The sequence below is a fragment of the Salvelinus fontinalis genome, chromosome 1 (assembly GCF_029448725.1).
Source record: "Salvelinus fontinalis isolate EN_2023a chromosome 1, ASM2944872v1, whole genome shotgun sequence".
NCBI lineage: Eukaryota > Metazoa > Chordata > Actinopteri > Salmoniformes > Salmonidae > Salvelinus > Salvelinus fontinalis.
The window spans coordinates 69172340-69198600 of NC_074665.1; the positions used below are offsets into that span (position 1 = coordinate 69172340).

Sequence of the window (26261 nt, forward strand, 5' to 3'; positions counted from 1 at the left end):
TACCTCTCTCTCTCTACCCCTCGCCGTTATCACTTTTGCTTAATGTGATCTCAATTAATCCTTGTAATTGCTTCAGACAAGATGACCACTGAAGGGAACTTCATAGATGCATTAAGAACATAACTTTACTTTTTACCTCCCGTTTATAACAATTGTTCCATTGACATTTTTTTGTTTGTTTTTTTAAATCACCCATTATTATAATTATCACAGGAATTTCATTCAGCATTGATTCGAGAATTTATATCAGAACTGAGGCCAAGATAAGTGTGTTTTGAGGTGATCTGAGCAATATCAGGAATGTAAAAGATACGAGGTCCAGGGATGTGGCCTACCTTTTCTCTTATCTCCAGGGCTCTCTGGCACAATGGCTCGGCCTCGTTGTACTTGCCCCTCTTCCCATAGAGTACGGCAAGATTGTTGAGGGTGGCGGCAACCTGGATGACACGCACAAACCACACAAAACAGTGAGGATTACACAAATTGAAGTTAGTGTCACTCTTATCTAGGGTGGCAGGTGTTAAGTGTTGGGCCAGTAATCGAAAGGTCGCTGGTTCGAATCCCAGAGTCAACTAGGTGAGAAATCTGTCGATGTGCCCTTGAGCAAAAATGTTGATATTTCTATCCAAGTCATCAGTTGATGCATCAAGACCATAAAATGGATATTTCTCAATCTAACAAAAATCTGTCATGTTCTTGCCATCTGTTTCTAGGGCCTGGTATGAGTGAGATGGCTATAGCCAACAGTGTTTCATTAGTTTTTAAACAGGGCCAAGGAGAGGCCACGAGAGAGGGGAAGTTTAGGGCCTTCCTCCAACCCTTATTCTTTAGCAAATACATATAATCATCCTTTCTTTCCCTTGGCAACACCAGCATGGTACGAGTCTCTGTCCAAATGGCATCCTATTCCCTACATAGTGCATTACTTTTAACCAGGGTTTCATGTAAAGAATAGGGTGCCATTTGAGACTCAGGCTATTGCTATTTATCCACTCCCATGGATGGTGATGAAGTGGTCCTGAAAGGCATGACTTCTAAATGCCTGTTCCCTGTGTGTGATGCTGTTTTGAAAAGGCATGACTTCTAAATGCCTGTTCCCTGTGTGTGATGCTGTTTTGAAAAGGCATGACTTCTAAATGCCTGTTCCCTGTGTGTGATGCTGTTTTGAAAAGGCATCACTTCTAAATGCCTGTTCCCTGTGTGTGATGCTGTTTTGAAAAGGCATCACTTCTAAATGCCTGTTCCCTGTGTGTGATGCTGTTTTGAAAAGGCATCACTTCTAAATGCCTGTTCCCTGTGTGTGTGTGATGCTATTTTGAAAGGCATCACTTCTAAATGCCTGTTCCCTGTGTGTGATGCTATTCTGGAAATGATTGGATTTAACGATTACATTAGTTCCGGGTTTAGGTGAAAGGGCATTGAACGGTTGTGATTGATGACTCATGTCAGTGAGACAAGCGACAGAAATCCATACCAGGAATTGATGTGGATGAAGCAATGAATCCATATAGACACACAATGTGGGACAATAAGTAAGGCGGGCTGTACATTTGTGCCTTCCCAGTGACAGAGCCATTCTGGCTATTAGTTGTCATGACGAGGGCCCATGCTTACAGCGCGGTGGTCTTTGCCGAGAGCCTTCTCCCGGATGGACAGCGCGTCGTTGAGCAGATGGGCAGCCTCTTTGTATTTCTTCTGATCCCTGGAGAGAGAGATAGTCCAAGATGATCTCAGCATACATGCACACTGCCAAGTCATACTGTGCCGTCTTCACAACATGCATAGAAATGCAGAAATGAAGCCAGGATAGAATACATGCACTGAACGATTCATATTTGACCAACATTTAACTTACGATACCAGGCCAAGTATCACGATACCGAGTGGTATCGAGGTACCACAGGGGGGGAAATTGAGGCCTAGCGTCCCGTTACTTTTTATATCCAGTACCAGTCAAAAGGTTTGTACACACCTACTTAAAGTTTAAAAAAAAACTATTTTCTACAAGGAAAACACTGCACACTTCTGCTCATGCTCCCAGGTGTTATTTATTTATAACGTTTCGACACTTAGGTCCTCATCAGGCATCCATATCCCAGGTGTGGGTGGAAGGTACTTTATATAGAGTTGAAGTCTGAAGTTAACACACTTAGGTTGGACTCATTAAAACTTGTTTATCAACCACTCCACAAATGTCTTGTTAATCAATTTACAGAAACATCAATTTATAGAAATACTCATAATAAACATTACTAAAAGATAATTTTAGATCCACTTCTCCTTAATGCAACCGATGTGTCAGATTTCAAAAAAACTTTACCGAAAAAGCACACCATGCAATAATCTGAGTACAGCGCTTAGAAAACAAATCAAGCCAAACAGATATCCGCCATGTTGTGGAGTCAACACAGTCAGAAATAGCATTATAAATATTCACTTACCTTTGATGATCTTCATAAGAATGCACTCCCAGGAATCTCAGTTCAACAATAAATGTTTGACTTGTTCAATAAAGTCCAACATTTATGTCCAAATACCCCCTTTTGTTCGCGCGTTTAGCCTAGTAAACCAAATGCTCAATGCGCGATCGCTTAGTTCAGACGAAAAGTCAAAAAGTTATTACAGTTCGTAGAAACATGTCAAACGATGTATAGAATCAATCTTTAGGATGTTTTTATTATAAATCTTCAATAATGTTCCAACTGGAGAATTCCTTTGTCTTCAGAAATGCAATGGAACTCAAGCTAACTCTCACGTGAACGCACATGGTCAGCTCATGCCACTCTGACAGACCTCTGACTCATTCTGCTCCCATTCCCCCCTCCTTCACAGTAGAAGCATCAAACAAGGTTCTAAAGACTGTTGTTATCTAGTGGAAGCATTAGGAAGTGCAACTTGACACCATAGACACAGTATATTCGATAGGCCATGAGTTAAACTACAAAATTCCTGGTTGGATTTTTTCCTCAGGTTTTTGCCTGCTATATGAGTTCTGTTATACTCACAGACATCATTCAAACAGTTTTAGAAACTTCAGAGTGTTTTCCATTCCAAATCTACTAATAATATGCATATCCTAGCATCTGGGCCTGAGTAGCAGGCAGTTTACTCTGGGCACGCTTTTCATCCGGACGTTTAAATACTGCCCCCTACCCAAGAGAGGTTAAAGTGGCATTATTAAAGTGACTAGTGTAACATTTACTAAAGTGGCCAATGATATCAAGTCTGTGAACAAAAGGATTTGAGTTCTTGTATGTTGTTTCAATTACACCATGAAACATTAAATCGTGAAACCTACACCCCCGCCCATCTTCTTGCCAGAGAGATGTTTGTTCCTGTCGGCGCAATGCACTGAAAATCCTGTTGGTGGTACGGACTCCGACAGCATGTCCCCAGCTAGCCATGTCTCTGTGAAACGGAGTATGTTACAATCCCAGATATCACTTTGGAAAGCAACTCTTGCCCTAATTTCGTCAACTTTGTTAATTAGGGACTGGACATTAGCGAGTAATACACTCTGAAGCAGTGGGTGGTGTGTGCGCATCCGAAGCCTCACTAGAAGACCGCTCCGGCACACTCTCCTCCGACGGCGTTGTTTTGAGTCTGCCTCTGGAATCAGTTCAAATGCCCTGGGAGGTGCAGACAAAGAATCCGCTTTGAGAAAGTCGTATTCCTGGTCGTAGTGCTAGTAAGTTGACGCCTATCTGATATCCAATAGTTCTTCCCAGGTGTATGGAATAACACTTAAGGTTTTCTGGGCTAACAACGTAAGAAATTATACATAAAAAAAACAAAATACTGCACAGTTTCCTAAGGACTTGAAGCGAAGCTGCCGTCTCTATGAGCGCCATCTTGCAGTTGGGGTGAAACGGTACTATGGTATTCTAAAAATGTTGGCATCATAAGTATCAAGACGTTTTGGTTCCGTGATATTACCGTGGTACCGGTATACCGTGCAACACTACTCCAAATTCTACAAAAGATGACAACTAGGAAAATCTAGCCAAGCAAACTGAACAAAATAACCAGCAAATCATGCAGCATTGTCCCTATGTTAGCTAGGTAGGGTAGGATTCAGGGTCTTGTCAAATAGAATAAAAAGTTGCAAAACACTTTCAAATGTCTGCTGAGTGGCCTAATGAACACGACCCTGGTATAGATCAAGGAGGATGCCAGGCCTTACCTGTAGACCAGGGCCAGGATGTTGAGCATGGTGGCCACGTCAGGGTGGTCGTGTCCGGAGGTCTTCTCCAGGTCCTCCAGGGCCTGTTTACAGAGGGGCACGGCCACCTCGTAGCGGCCCTGTGAGGCATACTGGATCACCAGGTTGTGGAGGGTCCTCAGGCGGGCCGGGATCTCATAGCCTCCTTGCTGGGCTGCAGCCACCGCCGCACTGTTGTTCTGCCCTGTGGGGGTGGAGAAGGGAGAGAACACAGAGGGCAAAGGTCATGTCAACAACAAAGAAACTTTGTGACCTTTTTTTGGCAACAAACAGTGCCGCAGTTGATTGAATTTTGTAATTGTGTAGCAAGAATTATGTAATTGTGTAGCAAGTCTTGCTACAGTGTAGCAAGACTACAATAATAAATGACAAGTTAAAATGGTTTTTCAACAATATCTAAGAGCACTCTAAGCAGAGTTCGTACAGACAGTGGCAAGTCAAATTCAAGGACTTTCATGCACTAATACACACTACCGTTCAAAAGTTTGGGGTCACTTAGAAATGTCCTTGCTTTTAAAGAAAAGCACATTTTTTGTCCATTAAAATAACATCAAATGGATCAGAAATACAGTGTAGACATTGTTAATGTTGTAAATGACTATTATATCTGGAAACGGCTGATAATTTATGGAAAATCTGCATAATGGGCCTCTGAACACCTATCAGCAACCATCACTCCTGCGTTCCGATGGCACATTGTGTTAGCTAATCCAAGTTTATAATTTTAAAAGGCAAATTAATCATTAGAAAACCATTTTGCAATCATGTTAGCACAGCTGAACTGTTGTTCTGATTAAAGAACCAATAAAAAACTGGCCTTCTTTAGACTAGTTGAGTATCTGGAGCATCGGCATTGATGGTTCGACTACAGGCTCGAAATGGTCAGAAACAAAGAACTTTCTTATGAAACTCGTCAGTCTATTCTTGTTGTGAGAAATGAAGGCTATTGCATGCGAGACATTGCCAAGAAACTGAAGATCTCCTACACCACTGTGTACTACACCCTTCACAGTACAGCGCAAACTGGCTCTAACCAGAATAGAAAGAGGAGTGGGAGGCCCCGGTGCACAACTGAGCAAGAGGACAAGTACATTAGTGTCTAGTCTTCAACTGGCAGCTTCATTAAATAGTACCTGCAAAACACTAGTCTCAACATCAACATTGAAGAGGGGACACTGGGATGCTGGACTAGTAACCGAAAGGTTGCTGGATCGAATCCCCAAGCTTACAAGGTAAAAATCTATTATTCTGCCCCTGAGCAAGGCACTGTTCCCCAGGCGCCGACGACTTAGAAGTCGATTAAAGAGGGGTTGGTTAACTGCGGAATACATTTCAGTTGAAGGTATTCAGTTGTACAACTGACTAGGTATCCCCCAATGTACCCAAAGGAGGACGGAAGCTAGCCGTTTGGTGCTGTTGAGACTGCAGTAGACCTTCTTTGCAAAATAGTGTATTTTAATAAATTATTTGGTGACATGATTATATTTAGTATAGTTTTATCTAAAAATGTTCACTTTTAAAATGTTTTACCATTTTAAATTATGAAATTCACTGAGGATGGTCCTCAGCCTCCACTGGTGAAGACACATTTTTGAATGAGATGTTTGTCGAGCAGGTGTCCACATACACATAAAGCAGAATATCGCGGGCGCCCTTTGAATGAGGCAAAAAAGCTCTGGTAAGAAAAAGCTTTTTAATGTAGAACTGGTGCCAGCTGAGGATGCAGCGTTGTCTTTCCCCCTTCAGGGCCGATTCATACATGCTCGTACTGTCAAAGTCTGACGCATCTTTTGCACCTTACGCTGTGTGGGTTGGTTGAGTCCAGTGATGTAGTGGTAAAAAAAAAAAAAAAAGTGAGTAAAGTATACTGAACAAAAATATAAAAATCACAACATGTAAAGTGTTGGTCCCAAGTTTCATGAGTTGAAATATAAGATCCCAGAAATTTTCCAGATGCACAAAAGGCAGGTTTGAATATACATTTGCTCTGCATTTTAGCTATTGATGTGATGTTTGGCAGTGCCTAATCAGTCAGTTCTGTACCTGCTTGGCTGAGAGGTAGTGTGGGTGGAATGAGCGAGCTCACCTGGCAACCAGAGTGTGAAACACGTGAGGAATTAAAACTCAGCAGTCTGCCTGGAAATTAATTCGTAAGACCAATACATTATTTACACTAATATTTTTCAGATTAACATATTTGATCATTTTCTGTTCCACGCATTTTAAATTCAAGTACTTTTCAAGTACCAACTTGAGAAAATGTCTGATTTTCAAGTTATTCCAGTACATCAGAGTGCCAAATTCAAGTACTTCAAGCGAACCCCGTGTAAGGGACGTAGTAATGATGTCAGTGATATCAGTCTTACTGCCTTGGCCTTGCTCCTCAAAATCGTTGGGGAAGAGATCATCCAGAGAGTCCTTGGGGGGCTCGCCATCCTTCTCCTCCTGTTGATAGACCACATCACCCATCATTAGCCAAATCAACACAGAATGTCAGTTGTGAAGCATGTGTGTGAGCAGCTGTTGGGTGCAGTTTCTTTATCGGCCATGTTGGAGAATTCAAAGCTTTGATAATTCATAACTCTTCAACATATACTGATAACGTTATAATGAATGTGCCAGATATTCTGAAAAAAGTAGCAATTTTTTATTCATAATCGTCTCAAGATGGGTGGACAAAAACCTAAACTATTTGGTTATTTTTCAGTTACGTTTTGAACTAATAACAAGAACCCTTGGGGGAAATGGAACACCCATAGACAGTTGAAGTCAGAAGTTTACATACACCTTAACCAAATATATTTAAACTCAGTTTCACAATTCCTGACATTTAATCCTCGTAAAAATCGCCTGTCTTAGGTCAGTTAGGATAAACACTTTATTTTAAGAATGTGAAATGTCAGAATAATAGTAGAGAGAACGACTTATTTCAGCTTTTATTTCTTTCATCACAATCCCAGTGGGTCAGAAGTTTACATACACTCAATTAGTATTTGGAAGCATGGCCTTTAAATTGTTTAACTTGGGTCAAACGTTTCGGGTAGCCTTCCACAAGCTTCCCACAATAAGTTGGGTTAATTTTGGCCCATTCCTCCTGACAGAGCAGGTAAAACTGAGTCAGGTTTCTAGGCCTCCTTGCTCACACATGCTTTTTCAGTTCTGCACACAAATTCTCTATGGGATTGAGGTCGAGGCTTTGTGATGGCCACTCAAATACCTTGACTTTGTTGTCCTTAAGCCATTTTGCCACAACTTTGGAAGTACGCTTTGGGTCATTGTCCATTTGGAAGACCCATTTGCGACCAAGTTTTAACTTCTTGACTGACGTCTTGAGATGTTGCTTCAATATATCCACATAATTTTCCTACCTCATGCAGCCATCTATTTGTGAAGTGCACCAGTCCCTCCTGCAAAGCACCCCCACATCATGATGCTCCCACCCCCGTGCGTCACGGTTGGGATGGTGTTCTTGGGGTTGTACTCATCCTTCTTCTTCCTCCAAACACAGCGAGTGGAGTTTAGACCAAAAAGCTCTATTTTTGTCTCATCAGACCACATGACCTTCTCCCATTCCTCCTCTGTATCATCCAGATGGTCATTGGCAAACTTCAGACGGGCCTGGACATGCGCTGGCTTGAGCAGGGGGACATTGCGTGCGCTGCAGGATTTTAATCCATGACGGCATAGTGTGTTACTAGTGGTTTTCTTTGAGACTGTGGTCCCAGCTCTCTTCAGGTCATTGACCAGGTCCTGCCGTGTAGGTCTGGGCTGATCCCTCACCTTCCTCATGATCATTGATACCCCACGAGGTGAGATCTTGCATGGAGCCCCAGACCGAGGGTGATTGACCGTCATCTTGAACTTCTTCCATTTTCTAATAATTGAGCCAACAGTTGTTGCCTTCTCACCAAGCTGCTTGCCTATTGTCCTGTATCCCATCCCAGCCTTGTGCAGGTCTACAATTTTAACCCTGATGTCCTTACACAGCTCTCTGGTCTTGGCCATTGTGGAGAGGTTGGAGTCTGTTTGATTGAGTGTGGGGACAGGTGTCTTTTATACAGGTAAAGAGTCACAAGTCACAAGAAAATCACAGAGACCAAATCAATGAATGACCCATTTGGCCCTAAAGCATTGCTTTACCTTAGGCAGGGTGAGAAATTACATTTTAAAGCACCCCGTTACAGTGGAGATCTGCAATATAGGCATTTAGAAAAGCAGTACATGCTTGGTTAAACAAAAAAATACCCAATCCTTATGGTGAAAAGATTCATAACCAGATTGAGGGGAGAAAACAGAAAAGCTAGTTCACCATAACCTGTGATGAAATGTGTTAAAGGTTACACTTCAAACCGCCAATAGGGTGTGTGTGTGTATGTGTAAACGTTTTTACATGCACATGCGTGCATCTACGCATTTCTTAGACACTTACGGTGTACTTGTCGTACTTCTTGAGCTGGTTCATGAACTCCAGGTGATTCTTCTCCTCCTCCAGCTGAGCCACGCTTTGCTCGCACTTCTGCAGTTTCTGCTGGGTGTTGGCCAGCTCGTCCCTGAGCCACTGGTTCTCCTGGCATAGCCGACGCACCTGGGTTCGCAACTTCTGCTTCTCAGACTCCACCGCGTTCAGATGGTTAGACAGGGCCATCATCACCTGAGTGGAAGAGGGAATTATATTTTAAAAATCAGACCACTGCACATCAGTAGCTGTCCATGGTTACCTTTAATCCTAGTTATTCCTGGTTCTTCAGATGGAGAAATGGCATAAAAGGAGTAAGAGAACAAGGGAATGGCAGAGAGGTAGGTGGTAAGGGAGAGAGCGAGAGCCTTGTGAAACAGAGACACTAAGACAACTAGCTGTGGTTAGGGTGAATCATCAGGATTGTTTTCCTAAGCTTGATCTAATTTAAAATAAGGAAGTTTCTGTGAAATATAAATACCCTCAGAAATGGAAGACTCATATTAGCAACTAGTTTTTAGAGAACCTGGTCCAAGATCTGTTATACAGTCTTGCCATCAGTCATTGTCACACCAAACAAAGTTTGCAAGACAGCACTAAACAGATCTGGAACCAAGCTACTCAGACCCTCCCACAGGCTTACATACCTGTGCTTCACCCAGGCCCAGCTCAATCCTCTCCACAGACTTGCGCAGCAGGCTGGACTTCTCTTGCACCAGGTTGGCCTCCTCATCTTTCTTCAGGCACTTGGTCTCCAGCAGGCTGTGCAGGAATGAGTTGTGCTCATTCTTCAGCACCTCCAGGCCCTGGATTACCAGCTTGGTGTTGGAGATGATCTCCTCCTGGGACAACTTCTCCAGCTTCTCTTGCCTCCTCGGGTACACCATCATGGACATTGTCAAGTCTATCTTAGGCGGACCTGAGGGGAAAGGAAGGTGGAAACAGAGGGTGGGTTAATGTCTTGGAACAGAGATGTGAAGATTGTGTTGCAAAAATTCCCGTAACTTCCCCAAAAATCCCAGGTTTTACAGTTGGACGATTCCCGGAATCAGAAGTTTTGCAAAGCTAGGTAGAGAGAGGCCCAATCAGTCATGTGAAAGGACATTTCAATTAAAAACTATTCATCCCAGAGGGGCAAGTATTGCAGGCCATTTTAGAAGATGAGTAAAAACCACAATTGATTGGTATTCAAACATAGCTGTGTTTGTTCTCTCTTGCCTTCATGTACCCAGAGCCTATTAGCCTAACAGCTCCCATCAAGAGACAAACAGGAGACTGTTTGGCTTGACTGAAGCGCCAGAGCAAAAGCACAGCAGCATCTCCTTTATATTCCCTGCTATCCATATCAATGTTTTAAACCCTCACCCTCTGGCCTAAATTACAACGGATTTGATCTTCACATTACTGCTTAGTGCTCACAGTCCCCAGTCTCAGCGACACGTTCTAAAGCAAATACTGGAACAATATTTCTAACATAGTCGAGGCCAAAAGTTTTGAGAATGACACAAATATACATTTTTACAAAGTATGCTGCCTCAGCTTGTATGATGGCAATTTGCATATACTCCAGAATGTTATGAAGAGTGATCAGATGAATTGCAATTCATTGCAAAGTCCCTCTTTGCCATGCAAATGAACTGAATCCCCAAACAACATTTCCACTGTATTTCAGCCCTGCCACAAAAGGCCCAGCTGACATCATGTCAGTGATTCTCTCGTCAACACTCACACCTGTGTTAACGAGGACAAGGCTGGAGATCACTCTGTCATGCTGATTGAGTTCGAATAACAGACTGGAAGCTTCAAAAGGAGGGCAGTGCTTGGTATCATTGTTCTTCCATTGTTCTTCCTCTGTCAACCATGGTTACCTGCAAGGAAACACATGCCGTCATCATTGCTTTGCACAAAAAGGGCTTCACAGGCAAGGATATTGCTACCAGTAAGATCGGATCAGAACTTCAAAGAAAGCGGTTCCATTGTTGTGAAGAAGGCTTTAGGGCGCCCAAGAAAGTCCAGCAAGTGCCAGGACCGTCTCCTAAAGTTGATTCAGCTGCGGGATCGGGGCACCACCAGTACAGAGCTTGCTCAGGAATGGCAGCAGGCAGGTGTGAGTGCATCTGTACGCACAGTGAGGCGAAGACTTTGAGGATGGCCTGGTGTCAAGGACAGCAAAGAAGCCACTTCCCTCCAGGAAAAACATCAGGGACCGACTGATATTCTGCAAAAGGTACAGGGAATGGACTGCTGAGGACTGGGGTAAAGTTATTTTCTCTGATGAATCCCCTTTCAGATTGTTTGGGGCATCCGGAAAAAACCTTGTCCGGAGAAGACAAGGTGAGCGCTACCATCAGTCCTGTGTCATGCCAACAGTAAAGCGTCCTGAGATCATTCATGTGTGGGGTTGCTTCTCAGCAAAGGGAGTAGGCTCACTCACAATTTTGCCTAACAACACAGCCATGAATAAAGAATGGTACCAACACATCCTCCGAGAGCAACTTCTACCAACCATCCAGGAACAGTTTGCTGATGAACAATGCCTTTTCCAGCATGATGGAGCACCTTGCCATAAGGCAAAAGTGATAATTAAGTGGCTCGGGGAACAAAACATCGATATTTTGGGTCCATGGCCAGGAAACTCCCCAGACCTTAATCCCATTGAGAACTTGTGGACAAACAAAAACCCACAAATTCTGACAAAGAATGGGCTGCCATCAGTCAGGATGTGGGCCAGAAGTTAATTGACAGCATGCCAGGGCAGATTGCAGAGGTCTTGAAAAGGAAGGGTCAACACTGCAAATATTGATTCTTTGCATCAACTTCATGTAATTGTCAATAAAAGCCTTTGACACTTATGAAATGCTTGTAATTATACTTCAGTATTCCATAATAACATCTGACAAATATATCTAAAAACACTGAAGCCACAAACTTTGTGAAAATGTAGAATCTGGGGAATGGACAGAGGTGAACACTGATGTCGGTTTGGTGGTAAAATACACGCTATGTCTGTGAAGTGTCCAGATGATGCATTGTGCATGAAATATGAAAAATGATGTGTTTTTGTTAAGAGATGGACATGATTTGAGAAACTATAAGAGGAAATTGTTTCTATAACTTTGTACAAGTAAGTAGTCACCGCCCCCTTGAGTGAGGTCAGAGATCATGTCAGCCTGACAGAAACACCCTTTTTTTATTTTACCTTTATTTATACATTTTTACCTCATTGAGACAGCATCTCTTTTCCAAGAGAGACCTGGTCCAACAGCAGCAGGGGGAACAACGTTTCAGACAAAACAACTTAGATACACTAACACAACATTAAACAAAACACATACAGTACAACAATTATATATTATGTTAAAAACACAAAAAGACGACTAAAAACAGCTGTCCTAAAGACAATTACACTCTTCTATGATATATACATTGATCAAGTTTAAACTCCACCAACGAAACTAGATCATCAAATTTTTAAATGTTCAGGAGAGAATTCCAGGAGCACGGAGCTAAGTAACAAAAACTATTTCTACCATGACCTGTTCTAATTTTTGGTACTGTTAGGAGCAAATTAGAATGTGGGACCGTAATTTATATTTATTTACCGACCGGACTAAAAAAGAACCGAGAAAAAAAATGTAATTTTACCCAATATGGCCTTGTAAATCAGTGTATACCAGTGTTAAAGCCTACACAAGGTCAATGACGACCAGCCAACAGCACTGTAGAGATCACAATGATGTGTTAGACGTTTTTGATTTGTGATAAACCTGAGGGCTGCATGATACACTGAATCAAGTGCTCTCGTGGTAGTGGTTGAGGCCTGCATATATATAACATCACTAAAATCTAAAACCGCCAGTAATGTACATCGTACTAGCTCCTTCCTGGCCTCCAAAGAAAAACAAGCCTTATGCTGGTAATAAAAACCTATTCTCAGCTCTAGCTTCCTTATCAAGTTCTCTACATGCACAATGAATCTCAGCTTATCAACCGACACACCCAAATATTTGAACACTTTCACTTGCTCTATAGTAGGTCCAGCCAATGTAACAATGACATGATTAGTAACATGCCTGGCATTTGAAAATACCATGCATTTTATTTTACCAGAATGTAGAACCAACTTTAAAATCATGAAGATTCTGTTGTATAAAGCTAAAAATAAACTACTACCACTTGAATAAAGAACAGTATCTGCATAAAAATTAACATCCACTGTTTTAGTAAGATCCCTAATGTTGTAGATATACAAAATGAACAACAGTGGGCCCAAAATAGAACCTTGCGGAACACCTGAGCACACCTCTATGGACTCAGATTTACAACCATCCACCATCAATCAAATCAAAATGTGTTTGTCACATACACACGATTAGCAGATGTTAATGCGAGTGTAGTGGAATGCTTGTGCTTCTAGTTCCGACCATGCAGTAATATCTAACAAGTAATCTAACAATTTCACAACAACTTATACACACATAAGTGTAAAGGAAGGAATAAGAATATGTACATAAAAATATATGGATGAGCGATGGCTGAACAGCATAGGCAAGATGCAATAGATGGTATAGAGTACAGTATATACATATGAGATGAGTAATGTAGGGTATGTAAACATTGTATAAAGTGGCATTGTTTAAAGTGGCTAGTGATACCTTTATTACATCCAATCAATTTAATTATTAAAGTGGCTAGAGATCCGAGTCAGTATGTTGGCAGCAGCCACTCAATGTTAGTGATGGCTGTTTAACAGTCTGATGGCCCTGAGATAAACAGATTCTTTCAGGTCTCTCGGTCCCAGCTTTGATGCACCTGTACTGACCTCGCCTTCTGGATTATAATGGGGTAAACAGGCAGTGGCTCAGGTGGTTGTTGTCCTTGATGCTCTTTTTGGCCTTCCTGTGACATCGGGTGGTGTAGGTGTCCTGGAGGGCAGGTAGTTTGCCCCCAGTGATGCGTTGTGCAGACCTCACTACATTCTGGAAAGCCTTACGGTTGTGTGCAGAGCTGTTGCCGTACCAGGCGATGATACAGCCCGACAGGATGCTCTCGATTGTGCATCTGTAAACACTTGTGTTTTTGGTGACAAACCGAATTTCATCTGCCTCCTGAGGTTGAAGAGGCGCTGCTGCGCCTTCTTCACCACGCTGTCTGTGTGAATGGACCATTTCAGTTTGTCCCGTGATGTGTACGCCGAGGAACTTTCCACCTTCTCCACTACTGTCCTGTCGATGTGGATAGGGGGCTGCTTCCTCAAGTCCACGATCATCTCCATTGTTTTGTTGACATTGAGTGTGAGGTTATTTTCCTGACACCACACTCCGAGGGCCCTCACCTCCTCCCTGTAGGCCGTCTCGTCGTGGTTGGTAATCAAGCCTACCACTGTAGTGTCGTCTGTATACTTGATGATTGAGTTGGAGGCGTGCATGGCCACGCAGTCGTGGGTGAACAGGGAGTACAGGAGAGGGCTGAGAACGCACCCTTGTGGGGCCCCAGTGTTGAGGATCAGCAGGGTGAAGATATTGTTTCCTACACTCACCACCTGGAGGCGGCCCGTCAGGAAGTCCAGGACCCAGTTGCACAGGGCGGGGTCGAGACCCAGGTTCTCGAGCTTAATGACGAGTTTGGAGGGTACTATGGTGTTGAATGCTGAGCTGTAGTCAATGAACAGTATTCTTACATAGGTCTCTTGTCCAGATGGTTTAGGGCAGTGTGCAGTGTGATTGCGTCATCTGTGGACCTATTGGGGCAGTAACCAAATTGGAGCTGATCTACAGTAACAGGTAGGGTGGAGGTGATATGGTCCTTGACTAGTCTCTCAAAGCACTTCATGATGACGAAAGTGAGTGCTACGGGGCGATAGTCATTTAGCTCAGTTACCTTAGCTTTCTTGGGAACAGGAACAATGGTGGCCCTCTTGAAGCATGTGGGAACAGCGAACTGGGATAAGGCTTGATTAAATATGTCCGTAAACACACCAGCCAGCTGGTCTGCGCATGCTCTGAGGACGCGGCTAGGGATGCCGTCTGGGCCGGCAGCCTTGCGAGGGTTAACACGTTTAACCTTTCTAGCCCAGGGGTTCCGGTAGCGGAACACCCACAACAATCCGCTGAAAAGGCAGCGTGCGAAATTCAAATATATTTTTTTTTTAATATGTAACTTTCACACATTAACAAGTCCAATACAGCAAATGAAAGATAAACATCTTGTTAATCTACCCATCGTGTCCGATTTTTAAAATGTTTTACAGCGAAAACACAACATATATTTATGTTAGATCACCACCAAATCCAAAAAACACACATCCATTTTTCCCAGCCAAAGATAGGCACACGAAAGCAGAAATGGAGATAAAATTAATCACTAACCTTTGATAATCTTCATCAGTTGACACTCATAGGACATCATGTTACACAATGCATTTATGTTTTGTTCGATAACGTGCATATTTATATCCACAAATCTCGGTTTACATTGGCGCCATGTTCAGAAATGCCTCCAAAATATCCGGCGTACAGAGAGCCACGTCAAATAACAGAAATACTCATCATAAACTTTGATGAAAGATACATGTTTTACATATAATTAAAGATACAGCTGTTCTTAATGCAACCGCTGTGTCAGATTTTTTTAACTTTAGGAAAAAGCATACCATGCAATAATCTGAGACTGCGCTCAGAAATACACAACATTTCTCCGCCATGTTGGAGTCAACAGAAATACAAAATTACATCATAAATATTCCCTTACCTTTGATGATCTCTCATCAGAATGCAGTGCCAGGAATCCTAGTTCCACAATAAATTGTTGTTTTGTTCGATAATGTCCATTACTAGTGTACAATTAGATATTTGTGCTAGCACGTTTTTCACATGTCCAAATGCTGGGGCCGGTCCAGGCGAACTCGGACGAAAACTTCAAAAAGTTATATTACAGGTCGAATAAACTGCTCAAATTAAAGAATCAATCTTCAGGATGTTGTTATCATATATATCCAATAACGTTCCAACCGGAGCGTTCGTTTTTGTCTACAGAGTAATGGAACGCATGGCCATATCATGACTAGTGCGCATGACCAGGAACTAGCATTCTGCCAGACCACTGACTCAAATAGCTGCCATCCGGCCCCGCATCAAACTAGAGGCTTCATTCCATGTTCTACTGACATCTAGTGGAAGGCGTAGGAAGTGCGAACAGATCCATATCTTACTGGGATGTGAATAGACGATGAATTTAACATCAACCAGCCCCAGAATTTGCACTTCCTGTTTGGAAGTTTGCCTGCCGTATGAGTTGTTATACTCACAGACATAATTCAAACAGTTTTAGAAACTTCAGAGTGTTTTCTATCCAATTGTAATAATAATATGCATATATTAGCATCTGGGACAGAGTAGGAGGCAGTTCACTATGGGCACGCGATTCATCCAAAGTGAAAATGCTGCCCCCTATCCCTGAAAAGTTAAATGTCTTACTCACATCGGCCACGGAGAAGGAGAGCCCACAGTCCTTGGTAGCAGCCCGCATCGGTGGCACTATATTATCCTCAATGAGGGCAAAAGGGTTTAGTTTGTCTGGGAGCAAGACGGTGTCCATGACGTGGCTGGTTTTCCTTTTGTAGTCCATGATTTTCTGTAGACCCTGCCACATGCGTCTCATGTTTGAGCCGTTGAATTGCGACTCCACTTTCTATATACTCACATTTTAATTCTTTGATAGCCTTGCGGTAATGTTTGTATTTGGCAATTTTCCCAGTCATCTTTCCATGGTTAAATGTGGTGGTTCGCGCTTTCAGTTTTGCGCGAATGCTGCCATTTATCCACAGTTTCTGGTTAGGGTAGATTTTAATAGTCACAGTGGGTACATCTCCTATACACTTCCTTATAAACTCACTCACCGAATCAGCATATACGTAAATATTATTCTCCGAGGCTACCCGGAACATATCTCAGTCCGCGTGACCAAAACAATCTTGAAGCTTGGATTCTGATTTGCTAAGGACTATTCAACGCTGGTCCGACCAGAGTGCCTTCAGTTTTAGTTTCTGCCTATAGGAAGGGAGGAGCAAAATGGAGTCGTGGTCAGAATTGCCGAAAGGAGGGTGGGAGAGGCTATTCACCGCGGAAGTTAGAGTAGCAGTGGTCCAGCGCAAGTGCTACAGACGATATGCTGATAGAATTTAGGTAGCCTTGTTCTCAAATTACCTTTGTTAAAGTCCCCAGCTACAATAAATGCAGCCTCAGGGTATATGGTTTCCAGTTTGCATAGAGTCCAGTGAAGTTCCTTGAGGGCCGTCATGGTATCGGCTTGTGGGGGGGATTTACACGGATGTGACGATGACCGAGGAGAGTTCTCTTGGGAGATAATCAAATACTGACCATATTGTGAGGAAATCTAGGTTACGGGAACATAAGGACTTGAGTTCCTGTATGTTGTTACAATTACACCATGAGTCGTTAATCATGAAACATACACCCCCGCCCTTCTTCTTCCAGGAGAGATGTTTATTCCTGTCGGCGCGACACACTGAGAATGCAGGTGGCTTTACCGACTCCGACAGCATATCCCGAGAGAGCCATGTTTCCGTGAAACGGAGTATGTTACAATCCCTGATGTCTCTTTGGAAAGCAAACCTTGCCCTAATTTCGTTGACCTTGTTATCCAGGGACTGGACATTAGCGAGTAATATACTCAGAAGCGGTAGGTAGTGTGCAAGCCTCCGAAGTCTGACCGGAACACCACTCCGTCTTCCTCTTCTCCGGCGGCGTTGTTTTGGGTCAGCCTCTGGGATCAGTTCAAAAGTTGTATTCCTGGTCATAGTGCTGGTAAGTTGACGTTGCTCTGATATCCAATAGTTCTTCCCGGCTGTATGTAATAGCACTTAAGGTTTTCTGGGCCAACAACGTAAGAATAATACCTAAAAAAAATAGAAATACTGCAAAGTTTCTTAAGGACTAGAAGTGAGGCAGCCCCCTCTGTCGGTGTCATCTTGTTACTGTGAACTCTGAAGAATGCTAACGGTCATTGAGATTGGCTAGCTTTTGCTACAGCCTAAGACCCATTTTACTGGTTGAAGTTGAAGTGTTTTTGAAGTATAATGCAGTTGATTTGAAATGATGACGAACCTTTAATTAAGCCGCACATTCATACAAACCTTCAAATCCAATTATAATCCAAAATAAGTGTGAAATGCACTCATAAGCAACATGTAAATAGAGGCATTTTTTGCTGGCATTTCTATAGGAACTCCGCCGTGTTCTGCCACCAACTTGCGCGCATTGCCCATGTGCAGCAATGTTTGCAAACACAGAAAGGGGTCTCTAGGCTACATCATCATGTCGATCAAATTGGTTGAGGGTTTAGAAAAGGGTGAGTAAAGCCAGAGGAGGAGATGAAGCGAGAGGATTTACTCCACCCAAAATCTGTCTGGGTGAAATCCTGGCTCTCTCCAGATATACTGTCCCCGTCCATACAGCCAGCTGTTCATCAGTTGACACTCATAGGACATCATGTTACACAATGCATTTATGTTTTGTTCGATAACGTGCATATTTATATCCACAAATCTCGGTTTACATTGGCGCCATGTTCAGAAATGCCTCCAAAATATCCGGCGTACAGAGAGCCACGTCAAATAACAGAAATACTCATCATAAACTTTGATGAAAGATACATGTTTTACATATAATTAAAGATACACTTGTTCTTAATGCAACCGCTGTGTCAGACTTTTTAAAAACTTTAGGAAAAAGCATACCATGCAATAATCTGAGACGGCGCTCAGAAATACACAACATTTCTCCGCCATGTTGGAGTCAACAGAAATACGAAATTACATCATAAATATTGTGCAGATAGGAATAAATAGCTCTTGAGGAAGAAGACAGTGTGTCTTTCATGATTAACTACTGATGGTGTGATTGTGGTAATCCTTTTGTGGTAGGGCTGATTACCAACAATCACGAGAGCCTACAGGGAGGACAAAACTAAGGAGCCGACGGTGGACTTCAGGAAACAGCAGAGGGAACACTCCCCCATCGACGGGGCCGCAATGGAGAAGGTGAAAAGCTTCAAGTTCCTTGACGTACACATCAGTGACAATTTCATATGGTCCACCCACACAGTCAGTGTGGTAAAGGCTGCGCAACAGTGCCTCTTCAACCTCAGGAGGCTGAAGAAATTTGGCTTTGCCCCTAAGAGCCTCACAAACCTTTACAGATGCACCATTGAGAGCATCCTGTCCGGCTGTATCACCGCCTGGTATGGCAACTGCACCGTCCGCAACCGCAGGGCTCTCCAGAGGGTGGTGCGGTCTGCACAACGCATCACTGGTGGCACACTTCCTGCCCTCCAAGACATTCATAGCATCCGGTGTCACAGGAAGGCCAAAAAGATCAAGGACCACAGCGACAGCATGTTCACCCCGCTATCATCCAGAAGGTGAGGTCAGTACAGTTGCATCAAAGCTGCGACCAAGAAACAGAAGCTATTTTCAATCTCAAGGCCATCAGACCGTTAAATATCCATCACCAGCCAGCCTCCACCCAGTACCCTGACCAGAACTTAGTCAGTCACTGTCACTAGCAGGCCACCACCTGGTTACTCAACCCTGCACCTTAGAGCTGGTTCACCCCTGAACCTCTCTGAGTGGTTGGTACTTCGGTCTCAGTGTGTCGCCTCGCTCCAAGCTGACACAGCGCCACTCTACATCAGTCGTCTATCCCCAGACTGCCCTTTGCCCTCACATGAGATCACCCCCTTCAGTCAAAAACAGCACCCCTCCAAGTCCCTCCACACTGATCTGAAAAGACCTGACCGGAGGGGTATACTACAAATGTAACTAGATGTACTTAATGTTGTACATAGCTTCCTCAATTACCTAGTACCCCTGCACATCGACTCGGTACTGGTACTCCCTATATTATGAGTACATATTACATTATGTTTACTCGTTACTCACTGCGTATTTATTCCTGTATCACTATTTACATTTTTTATCTTTAACTCTGCATTGTTGGAAAGGGACCCGTAAGTAAGCATTTCACTGTTAAGGCTGGTGCTGAATGAGTGTGCTTGCATACTACCTTAAAAGACCCTTGCTTGAAAAACAAGAAAAAAAGCAGCAACAGTACCTTTTCAGATGCTGTAGCCAGTATACACTTTCTCAAAAATCCAAATTAATCTAAAGACAACTCAAGATATGTCATACATTTTTGCACGAAAACAAGCCGTCTCTCATTGAATGTCAAAGACTTTATTGAACAATCCCTACTGTTGATCAATCACCAACAGAGGCATAGATTTCAGCTACCGACTTTGGCTTGCCTCGAGAGAAAAAAAGTGTGTACCCAAACAGCCCAAAAAAACTTACCGAAGTCCAAAACGTCAAAATATACACAAACTCTTCCGAACTGTTTCAGATGGGAAGCATGCAGACAACTTAAGTCTACGCCTGTTGTTTACGAAGCATTTGACAAATAAAATTTCATATGTACTCAGTTTTTTCTGAAATTAGTATTCAACAGTTAGTGGTTATTCCTTTAAAAGTTGCTTCATACTGCAGCACACCTTGCGGGCTGCTGCAGAATTGTATGGCACGTTATTTAATTGTCAGACATTCTTTTACCGTTAATGCAAAGTTAGTGCTAGTTTGACCACCAGAGGGCATCTTTGAGAAGCATTTGATAGTATCTTATAAATTACTAGAGAATTTTTAGAGAGGGAGAGAAATCAAAAGCCTACCATCGCCTCATGGTGATGACCTATCATGACCTTGAGAGGGATGAGGCAAAAAAGGTATGGCAATTAATGTCTGGCAGCCCAACTGATTGGCAAACATACTGCAAATTAAGAAATCATGTAACTAAACTAAATAAAAAGAAACTACACGATGAAACAAAGAAATTATATGAAGAATGATAGTAAAAAGCTTTGGGGCACCTTAAATGACATTTTGGGGAAAAAAGCCAACTGACACTACACAAATGACTGCAACACTCAACAAAGAGTTGCAGTTAGTTTCAGAGTGGGTGGCAAGGAATAAGTTAGCCCTAAATATTTATAAAACTAAAAGCATTGTATTTGGAACAAAACACTCACTAAACCCTAAACCTCAACTAAATCTTGTAATAAATAATGTGGAAATTGAGCAAGTTGACCAAACTGCTTGGAGTAACCCTAGATTGTAAACTGTCATGGTCAAAACGTATTGATGCAGTCGTAGCTAAGATGGGGAGAAGTCTGTCTATAATAAAGCCATGCTCTGCCTTAACAACACTATCAACAAGGCAGGTCCTGCAGGCCCTAGTTGTCGCACCTTGACTACTGTTCAGTCGTGTGGTCAGGTGTCACAAAAAAGGACTTAGGAAAATTGCAATTGGCTCAGAACAGGGCAGCACGGCTGGCCCTTGGATGTACACAGAGAGCTAATATTAATAACATGCATGTCAATCGCTCCTGGCTGAAAGTGGAGGAGAGATTGACTTCATCACTACTTTTATTATGAGAGGTATTGATTGACATGTTGAATGCACCGAGCTGTCTGTCTAAACTACTGGCACACAGCTCGGACACCCATGCATACCCCACAAGATGTCTCTTCACAGTCCCCAAGTCCAGAACAGACTATGGGAGGCACACAGTACTACATAGAGCTATGACTACGTGTATCTCTATTCCACATCCAGTAACTCATGCCAGCAGTAAAATTAGATTTTTAAAAAACCTTATGGAACAGTGGGGACTGTGAAGCAACACAAACATTGGCAGACACATGCATACACACATGATAACATACACATGGATTTAGTACTGTAGATATGTGGTGGTGAGGGGAGGTAGGGGCCTGAGGGCACAGTGTGTTGTAAAATCTGTGAATGTATTTTTTTTAAAACATTACATTGTATAAACTGCCTTAATTTTGCTGGACCCAAGGAAGAGTACCTGCTGCTTTTGCTGCTTTGGCAGTAGCTAATGTGGATCTATAATAAATAAAAATGGAACTATTAACAGGCATTTTCCAGAGAATGCAGGGATTGTGATGCTGTACCTCCCTGCTATCAACCAATCAGCGTCCAGGAGCCAAACAACTTGTTTTATCATTAAAATGATACTGTCATATAGGAAACCTATTGAAATCATAGAAATATAGATAATAGATTAGACATGATATTTTAAGTTGACATTCAACGGTGGGTGGATCGGGTATGACGCTACAAGCTTGGCACCCCTGTATTTGGAGAGTTCCTCCCATTCTTCTCTGCAGATTCTCTCAAGCTCTGTCAGGTTGGATGGGGAGCGTCGCTACACAGCTATTTTCAGGTGTCTTTAGAGATGTTAGATCGGGTTCAAGTCAGGGCTCTTGCTGGGCCACTCAAGGACATTCAGAGACTTGTCCCGAAGCCAATCCTGCATTGTCTTGGCTGTGTGCTTTCATCTGTCCCTTGATCCTGGCTAGTCTCCCAGTCCCAACCTCTGAAAAACATCTTCACAGCATGATGCTGTCACCACCACCACCATAGGGATGGTGCCAGGTTTCCTCCAGACGTGACACTTGGCATTCAGGCCAAAGAGTTCAATGTTGGTTTCATCAGACCAGAGAATCTTGTTTCTCATGGTTTGAGAGTCCTTTAGGTGCCTTTTTGCAAACTCCAAGCGGGCTGCCATGTGCCTTTTACTGAGGAGTGGATTCCGTCTGTCTCTCTACCATAAAGGCCTGATTGGTGGAGTACTGCAGAGATGATTGTTCTTCTGGAAGATTCTCCCATCTCCACAGAGGAACTCTGGAGCTCTGTCAGAGTGACCATCGGTTTCTTGGTCACCTCCCTGACCAAGGCCCTTTCTTCCCAGATTGCTCAGTTTGGTGGTTCCAAACTTCTTCCATTTAAGTATAATGGAGGCCACTGTGTTCTGGGGGACCTTCAATTCTGCAGAAATGTTTTGGTACCCTTCCCCAGATCTGTGCTTCGACACCATCCTGTCTCGGAGCTCTACGGACAATTCCGTCGACCTCATGGCTTAATTTTTGCTCTGACATGCACTGTCAACTGCGGAACCTTGTATAGACAAGTGTATACCTTTCCAAATCATGTTCAATCAATTGAATTTACCACAGGTGGACTCCAATCAAGTTGTAGAAACATCAAGGATGATCAATGGCAACAGGATGCACCTGAGCTCAATTGAGTCTCATACCAAAGGGTCTGAATACTTAAATAAATAAGGTTTCTGTTTTTAATTTTTAATACATTATTTTTTTTTTTTTTAATCCGCTTTAGAATAAGGCTGTAGCGTAACAAAATGTGGAAAAAGTTAAGGGGTCTGAATACTTTCCAAATTCACTAGTCCATTCTGGAAGTAATCAGACCCCTTAACTTTTTACACATTTTGTTACACTACAGCGTTATTATAAAGTGGATTAAATTAATTATTTGCCTCAATGTACACACAATACTTCCATAATGACAAAGCAAAAACAGGTTTCAAAAAAACAAATACCTTATTTACATAAGTATTTTAGACAGTTTGCTATGAGACTTGAAATTGAGCTCAGGTGCATCCTGTTTCGAACACTCATCCTTGAGATGTTTCTACAACTTGATTTGAGTCCACCTGTGGTAAATTAAATTGATTGGACAATAATTCTTGCAACCAGGAAATGGCAGAGCGATTACTGCATATTGCACATTTAAAAATGTTTTTGAAAGAAATTATTCATAGTTTACAACCCTGTTTGTAAGCTTTTAAATTATAAACTAAACCGTTTATCTTTTCCAGTGATTAAGACATGGATGTCTCATGGTATTGTGGGGTATGCAAAATGGGTCAACTTTAAGCACCTTTATGTCATTACATTTACATTTAAGTCATTTAGCAGACGCTCTTATCCAGAGCGACTTACAAATTGGAAAGTTCATACATATTCATCCTGGTCCCCCCGTGGGAAATGAACCCACAACCCTGGCGTTGCAAGCGCCATGCTCTACCAACTGAGCCACACGGGACCACATGTCATGTCATGAATGTTTGGGCATTCAGGTCCAAAAGGTCCCTTTCTGACTGACAACTTCTTCCATGGGCAAACACGTATGGAAAGTTTTGTTCAAATTAAAAGGGATGCTGTCAAAAAGTGATTGAATTCAACTGGCTTTACCCTACTGCGAGTCTACTAAGGTGAGAGCAAATTCCTGGTAGGCGCCACAGGAGGCTGCTGAGGGGAGGATGGCTCCTAATAATGTCTGGAACAGAGCAAATGGCATCAAACACATGGAAACCACGTGTTTGATACCATTGCACTCATTCTGCTCCAGCCATTAACACCAGCCTGTCTTCCCCAATTAAGGTGCCAACAGCCTCATGGTAGGCATAGTATCTACCATATTGCTTTCACCAAACCAGTCTTCTCAGATCAGCACAGATGAAGGAGAGGACACAAGAATAGGATGACACTTTGGGTTATTGAGATGCAGCCCTGATTTCCAAGAGAGTTAATGGCGAAAGGACAGAGAATCACTGATGCCCCTGATGTTGAAAAAGCCAAACCCCTCCCTATGGAGTCATGCATCTAATGTTATCTCCCAGTGCATTTACCAATGATGTATATAAATCCATAATTGGCATTTACTGACTGACCATTTATTGAACATTAAACCTTATCCATTGAACATAACTGGTCATTCCATGCAATCTCTCATTGTGTAGCTAACGTTAGCTAGCAGGCTAGTGCTGAATATTATGTCATAATGCCTTCTCCATAGAACTAGCTTGGTAGAATCATTAGGTAATTCTAAATAAAAGGGCTTATCCATAGAATTAGGAATTAGAACCCTTATCATTATGACACCAGAAGCCTCCTCACTTATTCTGTTGATCACAGCCAGTTTGTTTCATTATGGGGATAAAAATTGTCTGACTTGCGCCTACATGTAAGAACTTTACAAAAATCATGTGATCAAAGGTCATGAAGTTGACATCAAGTTTTTGCAGTTGCCCTTCACCGACTTCATCCTGCAGCCATCACCTGCATTGTGGGGGGCTCTATTGTCAACCAATCATTCGTGTGTTTGTTTTTGACTCATGCCAACGTGACCAATGACATGACTGAAACAGGAACCAATATTGCCTTGATTCATGTATACAGTGGACAAATTAATGTGATGTGAGGCTCTCTTGCACTAATTGACTGTACACATATGGGGGTTGGAGACATGTACATTATAACGAAAAACGTTTATAAACAAATGGCAACACTGTCATGTTGATCTGAGCCTTGCTGTTGGAAAACCACATTACTGTCCGACTTTCAAACGTGTTTATAGGACCAAACTTGTAATGTACCATGGGTAAATTGTGACTGACTGACCTACAAATAATAATGAGTAGTTATTTATGATGCAAGGTTCTTTGTATATCAGTCAGTCTGCTGCAATGCGGAGCAAACCCACTGTCACTTCACTGCTAGCATGTTGTAAGAGTCTTCATAAAGCTAGGTAACGTTAACTAACATGAAATGACATCGTCATCATAACGCTGAAAAATATGTCTCGATAACCAACAGCCAGCCTATTTACTTTCATGAAAAGTAGATATACATAAAATAAGCATGCGTGCAAATTGCTAACGTTAGATACGAAAACACTGCGAACTGCCACATTTCTTGCTAGATGGCTGAAAGAGCAAGCTAACGTAGCCAATGTTTCCCCAATCTATTTGAGAACTGTAAATCACTAGCAAACACAAACAATACGTTTCATGAAATATTCTAATAATATACTAATATTACCTTATGACAGACACACGTTGACTTCAACTCAAATGAATATCGAACTTGAACTCAGCGGGAGCCGGATCAGCCAGAGATATTAGAGATAGAATCCCATTTGGCAATGAAGGAAGGTATAACGCCCCCACCCGTCAGACTGTAGACCAATCGCGTTCACGTTGTCATGCTGCGTCACATGGCTGCTTAGCCAATCGTTACGCATACCGGCCTGGTCTCATATGATTGACGTAATAAAGTAAACGTAAATCCGGGACACTGAAATAAGTATATGTTATGCTTGGTATAGTTACATAAGACAGATGGTGCTTACATGGAGGCTCTCGAGTGGCGCAGCAACATACTTACAACAATATAACAACACATGCTCCACCGTTTCATCGACCATACACTCCAGACAAAAACCATTCACATGCTTGCCAACCAAATGTAATGACGAGTTCAATGTACAATGTCCTAAGTGCAATCGAGCAAACACCACCTCTTCCGAATCTGACCTTTGAATCTTGGTCCACCGACCTTTCTTTGGAGGGTATATAAATCAAATCAAATCAAATTTATTTATATAGCCCTTCGTACATCAGCTGATATCTCAAAGTGCTGTTCAGAAACCCAGCCTAAAACCCCAAACAGCAAGCAATGCAGGTGTAGAAGCACTGTGGCTAGGAAAAACTCCTTAGAAATGCCAAAACCTAGGAAGAAACCTAGAGAGGAACCAGGCTATGAGGGGTGGCCAGTCCTCTTCTGGCTGTGCCGGGTGGAGATTATAACAGAACATGGCCAAGATGTTCAAATGTTCATAAATG

General features: G+C 42.5%; 1 protein-coding gene across 3 annotated transcripts; it reads right to left on the minus strand.

Annotated features, from left to right (window-relative positions):
* LOC129860768 (kinesin light chain 1-like) lies at nucleotides 1–25566 on the minus strand. 3 transcript variants are annotated; one of them, XM_055931510.1, is made up of 8 exons: nucleotides 25459–25563; nucleotides 11898–11931; nucleotides 9326–9597; nucleotides 8652–8873; nucleotides 6589–6667; nucleotides 4184–4406; nucleotides 1615–1702; nucleotides 1–437 (listed from the first exon to the last, which is right to left on the minus strand). In XM_055931510.1, exons 3-8 carry the CDS (start codon nucleotides 9572–9574, stop codon nucleotides 219–221), a joined length of 1080 nt encoding a protein of 359 aa, XP_055787485.1. In that variant the 5' UTR covers nucleotides 9575–9597; nucleotides 11898–11931; nucleotides 25459–25563; the 3' UTR covers nucleotides 1–218. The 3 variants fall into 3 exon arrangements, with proteins under 3 accessions (XP_055787485.1, XP_055787475.1, XP_055787466.1); XM_055931500.1 differs by lacking the exon at nucleotides 11898–11931 and adding an exon at nucleotides 10410–10546 and having other exon boundaries at nucleotides 25459–25561; XM_055931491.1 differs by lacking the exon at nucleotides 11898–11931 and having other exon boundaries at nucleotides 25459–25566.
* Between the last annotated feature and the right edge of the window lie 695 nt (nucleotides 25567–26261).